Raw genomic sequence first — 14,422 nt, forward strand, 5'->3', positions numbered from 1 at the left:
TTTCCAAACTACCATCCCCTTTTCAGGAGGAGGATTTGTCTTGTGTAGCCCGAGTTTCTTCTCACTATAAAACTACTTGCTCATAACATCAGACATCAAAATACGAATGGGTCGTAGTCTACTGTTACTGAAAAATTGCTTACTTTCTCATTTTTACCATATTATTATCAATTGGAACAGAACCATTCCTACCCATCCTGAATAATAGCCACTGATGGACCTAACCTCCATGAAAGTATCTACCTCTTTTTTGAACCCTGTTAAAATCGTAGTCTTCACAACATCCTCTGGCATGGAGTTCCACAGGTTGACTGTGCACTATGTGAAGAAAAATTTCCTTTTGTTTGTTTTAAACCTGCTGCCCATTAATTTAATTTGGTGACCCCTAATTCTTATATTATGGGAACAAGTAAATAACTTTTCCTTATTCATTTACACAGATGCATTTTAGTGTCAATAAGGAGCGCATTTGAAATATATCCAGGCTAGGAAAAAATAACTTGGGTATTTCATGTTATTTTTCTTTACTGGCTATGAGTGTGGAAAGAGTAGTAATAGTAGTATTCAAAAGACTTCATTGAAAAAAGTTAGGAACTAAAATTATTGAACTGAAAAATACTAAACTATCAGCACTGCTTTGCACTGTGTCCTTTTTATCTCCCTAGAGAGAAGATATGGAATTTAAGTCTGTGGCAAATTACTTACTGGAAAGCACAAATACATATTCAGTTCTCACCTCAAGGCTTTTTACCTAGTTTAAGGAGCTGTGTTTAAAACTCAAATACATCTTCAGTTAAAATTATTTCTAGAATGTTTTAGACAACCAATGTGACCCAAATGATAAGTGTTTAAAAATGGAACTAGTCTGAACACAAGCTCTGTTTTAAACACAAATCTCAGCCATACTGGCTTGCCAAATTAGGTTAACCAGGTTTTCTGCTAAAACCATGTTTCCTCACAAGGGTAAAAGTCTAGGAGAAATGAAGCTTAAAAATAAATCTATAACTAAAAAGATACATCTACAATAGGAACATTTCTAGTGTTCCCATTGACACACCCTGCAGCAAGGGAGGTTTAGGTTGGACATTAGGAAAAACTTCCTGCCTGTCAGGGTGGTTAAACACTGGAATAAATTGCCTAGGGAGGCTGTGGACTCTCCATCACTGGAGATATTTAAGAGCAGGTTGGACAGACAAGGATGATCTAGATGGTGCTCTGTCCTGCCGTGAGAGGAGGGAACTGGATTTGATGGCCTCGTGAGGTCCTTTCCAGTTCTCGTATTCTGTGATTCTAGACCAGGTGGACATTTTCACCATGCTTACGTTTTCCTACTGTAGACAAAGCTAAGCAGTATACAAGCTATAGAGTAAGAATATCACATTTATAAACACTTTGTGTAAGACAATCTAATTTGAATTTATGTAAAGCTTTGAAAGTAGATGGTCAGTTGGTCCTGTTCACTGCTTTCTAGAAAGAGTACTCTGTCGTGGGCATTAAAACAATAATTTGATTAGCTGAATACCATTCTAGCTTGGTGGGCATATGACATGCACACAGACCAGAACTGGCTTGGCTGCTTTCATTACTTATTTCCATCAAACTATGGACGGGGGGGCGGGGGAGGGGGCAGGTGATGGCCTTCAATGGTGCTTTGTTTTATTTTTCTTAAACTAATACTACAGATTGTGGGAACCAATTTATTTTTGAAGTCTAGGTGGTGTTTCTAGGCAAGCAGGTGTTCAAGTAGCAGTCTCTCTGAAATCTGCCAACATTTTGTATGCTGCCATTTCCATGGAAACAGATATTGACTTAGCAAGAATAGTTTTGGTATTTCTAAGCTACCCATTTTTTAAACTGGATAAGTTAAAGTCACTCATATTTTTGCTAACCATGTGTCAGCTTTAATGGTAGCAGGGGACAGAACATAGCTGCATTTCAAAAGCTTTGTTCAATAGCTGCTCCTAGGAAAGTGGTTAGCTCAAATGATTCTGCAGCAGCAAAATCCTGTGATTAAATTAAAACATTTAAAAATATTTTAAACATGGAGCTATTTACTTTAAAAAAAAACCCTTGAACCAGGCTCCTCCTTTCATCTAGTTGAAAGAAGACAAGATTTGGCAATGCACCCTCATCTAACTCTCCCTAAAAGTCAGATTAAATATTTTTACCTATTGACTGAATAAGAATTGCAAGCATTGTTCAGCCATCTGGCAAATTTATAAAAATCTTCTGATAATGAGTTAGGGAGCCCTACACCTTTAAGACTTCTTGAGTTTGAAACCTTACCTTAGTACCACCTAAAACTGTAGTTCCCAACTAGGGGTCCTGGCCCCTTGAGTAGACATCAGGGATCCACCAAACATGGCCAGCTTTAGACTCACTTAGGCTCAGGGCAGAAATCTGAAGTCTGGGGTACCAAGCCCCACCACTTGGGGCTGAAGCCAAAACCTGAGCAACTTAGTTTTGTGGTGCTCCTTGTGGCGTGAGGTCCCAGACAAGTCAGACAACCATAAAAGATTTAGGTTGGAAGAGACTTCAAGAGCCCTTCTAGGCCAATCCCCTGCTCAAAGCAGGACTGTCCTCAACTAAATCATCCCAGCCAGGGCTTTGTCAAGTCTTGCCTTAACAACCTCTAAGGATGGACATTCCACAACCTCTCTAGGCAACCCATCCCAGTGCTTCACTACCCTGCTAGTGAAATAGTTTTTCCTAATATCCAAACGATCTCCCCCACTGTAACTTGAGACCACTGATCCTAGTTCTGTCCTCTTTATCACCACTGAGAACACCCTCGCTCATTGGAACACCCTTTTGGGTATTTGAAGGCTGTTATCAAAACTAAGTACGCTCATTTCTCTCAGTGTCCCCTCATACGTCATGTGCCCCAATCTCTTAATAATTTTCATTGTCCTCTTCTGAACACTCTCCAATTTACCCTAACTCTAACCTCATGTGGCCAAGAAGACTAATGGCACATAATGCAATGCTTCTACAAAAATGTCATGCAAACACTTGTTCTCACTTTCAGGTGACATAAATAAGAAGTGAGCAGCATTATCTCCCGTAAATACAAACAAAGTTACTTGTCTTAATGACTGGCTGAACAAACAGTAGGCCTAAGTGGATTTGCAGGTGTTAAAGTATTACATTGTTTTGTTTTTGAGTGCAGCTATGTAACAAAAAAAAATCTACCTTTGTAAGTTGCACTTTCATGATAGAATGCACTACACTACTTGTATGAGGTGAATACTATTTCTTTTATAATTTTACAATGCAAAGACTTGTAATAAATATAATATATAAATTAAGCACTGTACATTTTGAATTGTGTTATTGAAATCAATATATTTGAAAATGTAGAATAAGAGGCAAAGTGGTAGATGTGGTATATTTAGATTTTAATAAGGCATTTGATATAGTCTTACTACACTTATAAAGTTTTCAGATGATACCTCGTTGGGCAGGGTTGCAAGTTCTTTGTAGGATAGGGTCATAATTCAAAATGATCTGGACTAACTAGAAGTTTAGGTTGGATATTAGGAAAACTTCCTGTCAGGATGGCTAAACACTGGAGTAAATTGCCTACGGAGGTTGTGGAATCTCCAGAATTGGAGATTTTTAAGAGCAGGTCAGAGAAACACTGTCAGGGATGGTCTAGATGTAGAGCCCTGCAAATCCATGGATATCCATGGATGCAGATACAAATTTTGTATCCGTGCAAGGCTGTATCTAGATGGTGCTTGATCCTGTCATGAGTGCAGGGAACTGGACTTAATGATCTTTTGAGGTTGTTCACAGCTCTCGAATTCTATGAAAAACATCCGACAATATTTAATATATTTCAATTACTATGGAGAAAATGAGATTCGTAGCTTTGGACTCGCTTAACTATAAAACCACTAAATGTCTTAAAAATGGAAAAGAGATACATTGACAAAACCGCCTTTCTCTCCACAGTAGTCAAATATAGACAGAAGCTTTCTCACAGCAACCCCATTCCCCTGCAAAAAGCCCACAAGAAGTGAAATTCTCCCAGGGTATGTGTACACTGCACCTCTAGCTCAAAATTGTGTAGCTTATTTTGAGTCAATTTCTAAATAGATTATTTCAGTGCCAAATTTTGAAATAACCCACTATTCCTCCTGGAACGTGGTTTACAGGGAAGTCAGAATAGCGAGCCTGTTATATTTCAAAATAATGGGCGTGCTGTTAAGACACAGGATAGCCCGAGATAGCTCCACAATGTAGACCTAGACTCAGTGAGAGATCTAGACTCCAATATCAGGCTACTCTATTTTGCAGGACTCTTATCCCAGAAGGCAGGATTAGACTCTAGGGCTGTCTCTAGACTGCATCCCTTTTTCGTAAAAGGGATGCAAATTAGACATATCGCTAGTGCAAATGAAGCGGGGATTTAAATCCCCCCCACTTCATTAGCATAAAAATGGCTGCCGCTTTTTTCCGGCTTGGAGCTTTGCCGGAAAAAAGCCCCAGTCTAGACGCGGATCTTTCGGAAAATAAAGCCTTTTCCGAAAGATCCCTTATCCCTCATTGGAATGAGGTGTACCGGTAGTGTACCTAATTAGAACTACCTACTCCGTGCCACATGTAGCCACAGGCACGGAGTCTGCACTAAGGGGGATTTAAAAATGGCGGCGCCCGGCAAGATGCAAATGAAGCCCGGGATATTTAAATCCCAGGCTTCATTTGCAACTTAGAATGCCTACATTAGCCACCCTAGTTCAAACTAGGGTGGCAGTGTAGACATACCCTAGTATACTGTGACATTTTTCATCGTCATTCTTCAGCTTTGATTAAATATGAAATAAATGGCAGAAACCCTATTGTTTTTGTCTTTGGAATCTAAATTTAATTCCTAATATAGGGTCTTATTTCAAAGAAGAATTGAGTTACTCATTGAGTTAATAGGTTCTCTCTTCTAAGAATATCAACATGAAATTTCCTCTGCTTTCCTATCTGAAACAACATGGGCAAGTGTGTTTGGCTATAGTTCTGCCTGTCTCTATGACTGACATATTATTGGCCTGTGAGTATGCTTAAGACTGTGAATGGCAGGAGTGGGCAATGCACAGTACTTGGTTAGACATCAGTCATGACACTCTCACTGGCTGACTACTGTAGACAGACTGCCACCAGCATCTGAACAGTTTGGCCAATGCTGAACCTGCCTGGAGATCACAAACACGAGAGCTATATGAAATAAGCAGTTTGACAATGATTGTTCCTGCATTACAATTAGGGCCCTTCAGTTTTGGTTTATTTAATTTTTCACAGGAATTTATTGGTATTTATTACTGCAGCACAAAAGCAGCTGAAAATAGGCACAAAATACTTTATTTTTTCTGGGTCCATATCAGAATTTGTTTTAGTGGACAGAAGGATAAATTTTCATTTTCTTCCCATTTTGGTGAGTCAAATCTTTAACCCATTGCCTGCTAACAGCTTGAAATGTGTATGTGATGGGCCAGAGATTCAGTTGTACATTCACATGCGCACACACACTTCAGAGCCTGCGTGCCTGCCTGTTTGTGGATTGGGGAACTTTTTTGGGGTTAGCAAAAGGAAAAAAAAAAACTTAAGCAAAAGGAAAAAAAAACCCAACCCTCCTTGACCTGGCCCCCAAATGAGAAGAAACTAAAACCAACCTCCCCATCCCCAAAACAAATTTCACTGGCCTGGCCTGACCCCCACTGAGAAGCGAACAACAAAAAAAGGAGAAAAAGACACCTTGCTCCCAGCCCATGGGGCAGGGGGTGGGGATGCTGAATCTCAAGAGACTTGCAGTGGGGCTAGAACATCAGCTGTGGCTCATCCTAGTTTAGGTGGAAACCCCCAGCTCACTGTGGTCAGGGCCAGATTAACTCTTCTGGGAGCCCAGGGCTATTAGATTTTGTGGGCTCCAGGGTGGGGTCAAAAATGAGGGGCTCAGAGCACAGGAGAGGGCTGCAGTTTGAGGCAAATGGTTGTGTGGGAGGGAAGACTCCAACTGGGCTCTGGGTCGGGGCTAGGGTGTTTGAGGTAGGGGAGGAGGCTCAGGACAGGAGACAGAGGTTGAGGTGCAGGGTCTGGGAGGGTGTAGGAGGGGCTAAGGGTGCAAAATCTAGGAAGGAGCTAGGGTGCAGGATCTGGGAGGGAGTTAGGATGTGGAAGGGACTCTGGCCTAGGGCAGGGAACTGGGGTATGGGATGCTTACCCTGGGCAGCGGAACAGGTGGCTCCATGCAGCCCCCATTCTTGCCTGCAGACACCACACCTTGCAGTTCTCATTAGCAAATGGGAGCTGCAGGGAACGACACCTGCAAGCGAGGGCAGCACAGGATCAGCTCTAGCACAGGGTAGGGAGGAACAAATGTGTGCAGAGCTGTCTCCTTGCCCCTCAGGAGGAAAGGGTGGCCCCACATGCAGGGGTGTTAGAGGTTGCAGCCTAGGGCCCAGGCAAAGGAGCTTCCCTTCACCCAGCTCTGCAGTCTCCTAATCCCGCTCAGGCCGCAGGCTGGATCAAATCCAGTCCACAGGTTCCCCACCCGATTTACTGCGTATACCTTCCAGACCAATACATAGCCTTATTCCAGGAGGCAGATTAAAACAAGGAGTTTAAAAATATAATTGAATGATACAAAAGTAGGGTGAAAGTTGGGGGAAAAAAACCTATTTTTTGTAAAACCTAGAAATTTTATTTTGGGTAAAAAAATCAGTTTAAACTGAAATCAAAGAAGCTTACTTATAACTGATAGTGCGAATATACGATTGGGAGTACAACTGCCCAGTATGAATTGCAGTGATCTTACTACAGGTCAGACCTCCCTTGTCTGGCTCCCTGGGTACCTGTGTGGTCCTGGACATGGAGTTTTCTGGCTCTTTACCCAGCTGTGGGTTCTGCTCCTGGGTGGGGCTGTGCTCCCTGCTGCCAGCCTTCCCCATGCCAGCCCTGACTGGAGCTGTGTCTTCCCCCGTGCCAGCTGGCCCTGCTGCCTCCAACTCTAGTAGTGGCAGCGGCCTTCCTCCCCGCCTGCGACGGTGCCGGTTTGGGCTTCATACCCAGTTGCCTCTAGCCTTGGCTGGGGCTGTGCTCCTGGACACCAGTCCCATTACCTCCAGCCATGTCTGGAGCTGTGATCCTTGCTGCCAGCCCTAATCAGGGCTGTGCTCTCCCCACACTGGCCCTGCTGGGGCTAAGCTGCCTCCCACCAGCCCAGTCCAGGCTATGATTCTGAGCATGCCCAACCAAGGTTCTCTGAGCCAGCAATATCTGTGGTCCTCCCCGACCATGGATGTTGCCAGACCAGTGTGTCCTGGATTTTAGAGGTTCAAGCTGTAGTACCTAAAGCATTTTATAAAAAACTTTGCCAGGCTACAGGGGCCAAAGAGAATGTAAAATACTGAGATCTATTCTCAGTAGGGTATTTGTTCAGAGTTTTACATGTATCAGGATGTTGTCAGTGCATGGTAGGGATGTAAGTGATTAGTTGCTTGTATTAATGTATTAAGCTATGCTCCCCCACTTATCAACTAGTTGATGGAAAATCCATTGACTAGTCAATTAGTTGATTCAATTAAATTTAACATCCCTAGTGCATATTAAACATGATTTTGGTGGAGAAAGTTTTTAAACAAAACAAAAGGGGTGAAAAATCTTTTACAGGACCACCAAATTATTTTAAAAAAATGTAGAAAAGCCCTTATTGTTTCAAAAATTACTATTCAAAAGGGGAAGGACTCTCAATAGTAGGTAAGAAAGTTATGATTATGGAGTTGTTGATGCAATATTGTAACAGACTGTCACACAAGAAAATTAAAGCACGTGGTAGGTGTAGTTGCATATAGAAATCAGATCTAGATAGGACTGAACAGCTGAAAAATGAACATTGAGTTACATAACTCTGTCACTGTAACAGGCATACTTAGCATAAGCATTGTGGTCAGATAGGGTTCCTTTCTTCCGTACAGAAACACCAATCAGTAAAATTACTCTAAGCCAGCGCTTCTCAACCTATTTACCATTATGGGCTGCATCCCATACTATCTGTGCGGTCCTGAGGATGTCACATGGGCCGCAGCTCTGTGATGATTGGGCTACAGACTGAACCACTGATTTAAACTGATAGACTTTCAAAGTCTAAGTTCAGAACATTTAAAATTAGCATATTAATGATCATGTATTTACTGTCTAAGTTACTCCTTCCACAGGATGTTTAAATATTTAGTGTCTAAATTTCTTTCTTGCATTTGGTATTAAGGGAAAATTATAGCTGGCTTAAACGAACATAGAAGCAGACCTAGGTTTTGCAGTGTCCCAGCTTTTTTATGTATGAAAATCTAGGTAAATATCCTGTATTGAAAATTGTGTGTGTAAGTATATCTTGAGGTGTACAGTCCCATCCAAAATAACTGATTGGTATAGAAGTGGCAGCTTTCACAGAATTTGCTTATGCATGGCTAATATTCAGCAGCCTCTCACTTTCATGAAGACATCAGTTCAGCAAAAAAACAAGTCTCTCACACAAGTAGTCAAGGTACAAAGAATCAACTTCAGATACATACCATTTGTCCAAAACAGTGTGTCTCAACCTTTTTTTTTTTAATAAAGTATCCCTTTAAAAAAAATTATAAGCACCCCCAGTACCTACAGTTTTCAGACAACATTTTTTTCTACCATTGCCACACATTTGTTTAAACAACTTAATCGTAGCCAGGTGGGTGATGAAATTTGTGAGCGTGAAAAGTACAAAAATAATAATATGCCATACAAATTAAACAAAATTCAGTTTTTTCCAAATTTCAGTTGTGTTGATGTACCCCCCCAGACTTTTCTTGAGTAGCCTTAAGGGTACTTGTACCACTGGCTGAGAAACACTGGTCTAAAATAGCCCACAAAGCCAGTAATGACACACTGACAACTCATAACAATTTATTAGAACCCAGTAAACAGTTTCAGTAACTGATCCTTGAACACCTCAATCAGGACAAAAATTACATTTCTGAAAGTTTCTTAAGTAAAATCTTGCAGCGTACAAATGCAGTATTATCCACTGAAGACTGCTAGTCGTAGAATTTTAATATTTGTATAGTATTGTAGCGTTATGGCATCTCACTGTGCACGTTCAGCCTTTTTATTTTCAAATTGAAAATATACTCTCACACCATGCAATTTTTAAAAGGTATTATGAATGGTTTGGCTTAAGTATACAAAACTCAAGTCTCTTTAAAAAAAGGTCAGATGCTTAAACAGAATCTTGTCAAAGATTTATTTTCATGTTGTGATTGTATATTTCAGACTTGATACTTGAAGATCTTTCTAGTCAAAAACTGATATGATCTTTTAAATGTATTCAAAATATTCACTTAATCACAATGAATCTTAAATGTAATATGCTATTTTAAATATGAACCTGAGTACAGAGACAGCAAAGTACAATCACCCCTGTCATAGGCCCCATAAATTCTATTCACAGTAGCCCTTTTTAAAAAGCAGGTAGCATTAATAACCTTATATTTGAACTTAACTGTTTAAAACAAAACAAAAAAAGCCACCAACCATTCCTGTAGAATTCACCAAGTATCTAAACCCAGAATACAAAAAGCATCTAACAAACTCTTCAGAAATAGAAAAGCAACAGTGCAGATGTCAGATGTTTGAAGAAATCCAGATCAGAGTATTAAACTTTAAATTTAAAATGGCAGGCTTGAGTTCATGAAATCAGAGGGTTCATATATCTAGGGATTGCACATACTTTCCTTTAGTTTTCTCTAATGTGAACTATTTGTACAGAACTTTTGTAGAATTAGACTACTTCTAATTTAAGAAACACTTTTACCCTTTCAAGTGTTAAGAAAATTGTAGGAAACGTTATTTGCTAAGGGAAGTTTTAAAATACTGATTAAGTTTTTAGTTTGACTGGTGATATCAGCCAGCCATACTTTTTTCAGGATCTATCAAATTCTATTCCTCCAATATCACTGATTTCCTACTATGGATACAAACTTTGGTCACTGTGTTAGGCTAACACTGCTCTGATTTTTGGAAAGTTACTGTTCAAAGTTCCAGTCACCTATCTCTGTTATTAAAGATGGTGCAACCCTTACGTATTTTTACACATTTTCAGTTGTCTCAATTGAAAGCATACCTGCAAAATACAAAATACAGCACCCATTGAAAACAAAGGGGTATTTTCATTTATACAGATAATTTAATCCTGTATAAAAGGAAACCTTCGGCTATCCAATTGTTTCCACAGTATATTTGTTCCATATGTAAGATACAAACTGTACAAGTTCTCCAGTTTACAAGGTTTCTTAATTTGCAGAAACAATTCAGCATAAATTGATAATATATTAGTTTGTTTTAAATGCAAATATTACAAGGTACAGTCTTTAAATTTAATTGGCTCACTGTAACAGAACGGAAGTGTAATTTTGATAATACAATTTGCAATAGTACAACTATATACATATATAAACAGCATTTTATGTCTTCTTTCATTACTTAACTAACATTAAGTACAATTTCTTTTATAGTAACCTATTGGGTTTTTTATTCCCATCTTAAGTTAAGGAATACTGAAACAAAAATGGTTCAGTTTTGCAGTACTTCCATTCTGTTGCCAACTCTTAGATATAATTCAAGGTTTAAAGCACATCATTGAAATGTGGCTTTCCATATTCTCCAACATCCATTTGAAGGTCTCTCTCTTCATCATCTGCAATTGAAATATTCAGATCAAAGTTAATATACAACTGAATGATCACTACTCAAACAGAACACCTCTGGTTACAGATCTATGTAGTTACTGGCATAGGTATATACCACATGGAACCTGCTTGTTCTCAAGAATAGTGTCGATCCAGAAAGTAGGGAGATGCCATGATGGGCATTTCTAATTACAAACGCTCTGGCCTTCGTTTTTGGTTTCTCTCTGCTAAAGAGTGGGCTTTTGACAGTGCTAGATACCCGTATTTGGAGCGTAGTTTCAGATATTGATTTCAAGAGATGCGAGCCAGTTGAGAATGGCCCTTTTCAATTTGCCCAACAATGCTATTAGATCTAAATTCCTTTCCAAAGGAAGGACTCAAGACGTTGAGCCTTCTTTGTATTTTCTGCACCTTTGCAGACAGTGCATTACAAGATCCCACACAACTTAACTGTGTACCTATGCTCTTGCCTCTAGCTCCCCCCTGCCAAAAAAGCTGTACATGGTCTGTTAATGAACCAAGCTATTTCTTTTCTCTCTCCCTCATGAGCATAGAAAGGACTCTCCAAAATTTCTGGCACAGTCAATTGTGAAAACAGTGGAACCCATACCTGATATTTCAGAGTACTTTTAATCACTTTTTTAAAGAGTTTGCTATTTAAAAGTTTACATTTGTGCCTCAGACACCATAGTACAGGTTGGACCTCCCTGATCTGGTGCATTTGGGACCTGACTGATCCCGGATAAAGGATTTTGCTGTACCAGGGAGGTAATTTCTGGCCTTCCTGCCCTAACCTGGCCGCCAGCCTCCCGTCCGGTTTCTTTCCTGCCCTGCCAGGCCCACACTGGGCAGTCCCACTGCCCTGCCAACCTGCAGGGCTCCTAACCACCAGTCCTATACCAGAACTCTGGACCACAGATGTTGCCAGACCAAAGAGTCCCAGTTTTGAGAGGTCCAACCTGTAGCGTCTTATGAAGTCTTTAAGCAGCACATGCTAGGCTTCAGTCTTATATTTTATATATTTGCTGTATTACACCCTTATTTTTTTTAATATTCAAATCAATTCAACATTTGTTGCCTATGAGGAAGTTCTCAGTTATCCCTTTCTGCTCAAAAGCCGACAGAAGATATCCAGACAGATTATATTAGTGACGGATGCCCACCCTGTCATTTATGACATTTACCTTTCAGAAAGTGGAAAAAATGTTAAGCCCCACATTAGCCAGAGATGGAAGATCTCTTTAGAAGGGGAGATCCAAGAGGAATGCACAGCCCCACTGCTAATCCTGGATACTGGAAAATGATGGTGTCTGATTAGAAATTCTATGTCTGAGCACTGTATGGCGGATTGCACCCTTCACATCAGCCTTTGGTTAGTAGGTTTCTGATAGATTTGTATCCTCAGCCACCAAAAGGGGAGTTCTCTCTCTCTCTCTCTTCTCTTCTCTGCCAGAATCTCAGCATTCCACACTCCACTGTTCAGCTTTGACACTCTATGTCAGTGGTCCCCAACCTATAGAGGCTTCCGGGCGCCTGGGGGCGGGGCCACTCACGCGCCGAGCGCCTGAGGGGTGGGGCCACGGGTCCTGGGGCACGCCAGGGGTGGGGATGCCCTTGCACCCGGCGCTGGCATGTGCCCCAGGGCCGGGGCCGCCCGAGCGCCTGCTGCCGCCTGAGCCGCGCGCCTGGGGCGGCACAGGCGCCGCGTGCCCGCATGTGCCCCGGGGCTGGGGCCACCCGAGTGCCGCGCACCAGGCGCCGGTGCATGTCGCGCGCCTGGGGCCAGCACCTCCAGTGCGCCGGGCTGGCCCAGGTTGTCGGCGGGCGCACACAAATGCCCCAGTGGGTGCCATGGCGCCCGCGGGTACCGCGTTGGGGACCACTGCTCTATGTCTATTTCTCCTCAAAAATTCCAGCATCTCAGGAGCTGTAATTTTTCACCCAATTGTATAATTAACTAAAGAAGTTCCCTAATTGTCCTTAACATTTACTTGGCTAGCATTCATAGCCATGTGTCTGGAAGGCACACCTGTCCCGTATCTGAGAAGGATTAATCTACAGATCTATTTAGAGTGTGACTGTTTGTCCATTTGTTCAAGAACTCCTTCTAAACCGTAAGAGCCAGGCCCACCAAATTTGGTAGGCAGCTTCCTCTGACACTAACTTAAGCCAAGGCCAGCGTTTGGTTGTGCCTGTAAAATGGAAGTGCCAGGAATGGGGCTATTTTGCATAACATGGAAAGGGAGGGGGCAGAGAGTGGAGGAATGCAAAAGGGAGGGGCACAGACAGGAGGGATGCGACACTGAGCATGGCCACTGGGGGCTGCTGCAGCACCAAGAGAGTGATCAGCAGGGCTGGGGCTCTGCCAAGATGCCAGCCAGCACGCTGATACGGAGTCCCCCCCACCCCAAGCCTGGCGCCTACCCCCCTGTGGAGTGGGGCCAGTCCCAGAGTCTGCACCCTCCCCACATAGCCTGCAGTCTGCAGGGGGGGGGGGGGTCCGGTCCTCAGAGCCTGGCCCCTCCCCACATAGCCTGCAGTCTGCGGGGGGGGGGGGGGGGGTGGTCCTCAGAGCCTGGCCCCTCCCCACATAGCCAGCAGTCTGCGGGGGGGGGGGGGGTCCGGACCTCAGAGCCTGGCCCCTCCCCACATAGCCTGCAGTCTGCCGGGGGGGGGGGGTGGTCCTCAGAGCCTGGCCCCTCCCCACATAGCCTGCAGGCCACGGGTGGGAGTGGGAGGGAGGGAAAGACCACAGGAGGTTGAGGCAGCCCCAGGAACCTTGCCCCCTCAGACAGCCTGCAGGGGGCCACTGGAGAGGACTGTAGTCTCCAGCTCCTGCTTCCCCCAAGGCAGTCTGTAGGCCGTGGGGGGGTGCTGGCAGGGGAGTGCTGCCCTGGCCCGCTGGGAGGTGTCGCTGCCAGAGCAGCCCTCACTACAACGGGTGGCCCTGGTAACTCCCCCACCTCCTACCTGACTTAACTTCAGCAACCCCTTGCCCAGAATCCATCTCCTTCCCCTGCCTTAGCCCCCACACACCTCCCAGCCATCTACCCAACGCCACCTACCCCCGTCCCTCCTCACTCCAGCCTTCATTTTGAAATATAACACCACCACGTGCATATTTTTCATTTATTTTTCCAAAAAAAGAAATTCCTTCATTTCAGACCCACTGTTAGCGTTGTTAAAGGGCAGTGTTCTAACTAGATTTTTGCATTCACCAAGCTCTGCAACACTACAGGAGTCTACCACAGCAATTGTCAAACTTGACTGTCCTGTTCTATTTCTTCTTTCCAACCTAACATGGGCCTGTGGCCTTTTCCCTCTGGTGGGCTTCATGCTTTCATCAACAAAGCAAACTTGGAAAACTGGAGTTCCAGATACCTTTCAGAATTTGCCAACACTGTATTTCAATGCTCAGAGCTCCCCTTCTCCACATTTCTTGCATCCCTCCCATTCCCAGAGTACACATGCTCAAGTTTCATTCTAGAGAGAGGTTTAATTAGGTCTTCCTTCAAATCTGTCTTTTAACTGTTAAGAAATCTTCCCTCCTCACCTAAAGCACTTTGCCTTGGAAGTCATCTTTTTAACAGTTCTGTTCCACCACATGCGTTTTGGTTCCTTAAGAAGCAGCAAATACAGAGTACACTGCACACACATTGAACCAGACTGCCATGGGGTCAAGAGTATTGAGGCTGAGCCTAAGACTCAAGGTG

The 14,422-nt window shown here is 42.9% G+C and overlaps 1 protein-coding gene across 2 annotated transcripts in view; it reads right to left on the reverse strand.

Moving 5' to 3' along the window:
- Nucleotides 1–8,911: 8,911 nt before the first annotated feature.
- Nucleotides 8,912–14,422, reverse strand: part of GOLM2 (golgi membrane protein 2) — a 31,450-nt gene continuing 25,939 nt past the window's right edge. For both annotated transcript variants that reach the window (XM_006132098.4, XM_006132099.4), the window contains one exon: nucleotides 8,912–10,717. In XM_006132098.4, the coding sequence (XP_006132160.3) occupies nucleotides 10,647–10,717 (71 nt within the window). In that variant the 3' untranslated portion in view covers nucleotides 8,912–10,646. The remainder of the gene's footprint in view (nucleotides 10,718–14,422) is intronic.

This window comes from Pelodiscus sinensis, chromosome 14 (genome assembly GCF_052426305.1).
Source record: "Pelodiscus sinensis isolate ZL-2025 chromosome 14, ASM5242630v1, whole genome shotgun sequence".
Taxonomy (NCBI): Eukaryota; Metazoa; Chordata; order Testudines; family Trionychidae; genus Pelodiscus; species Pelodiscus sinensis.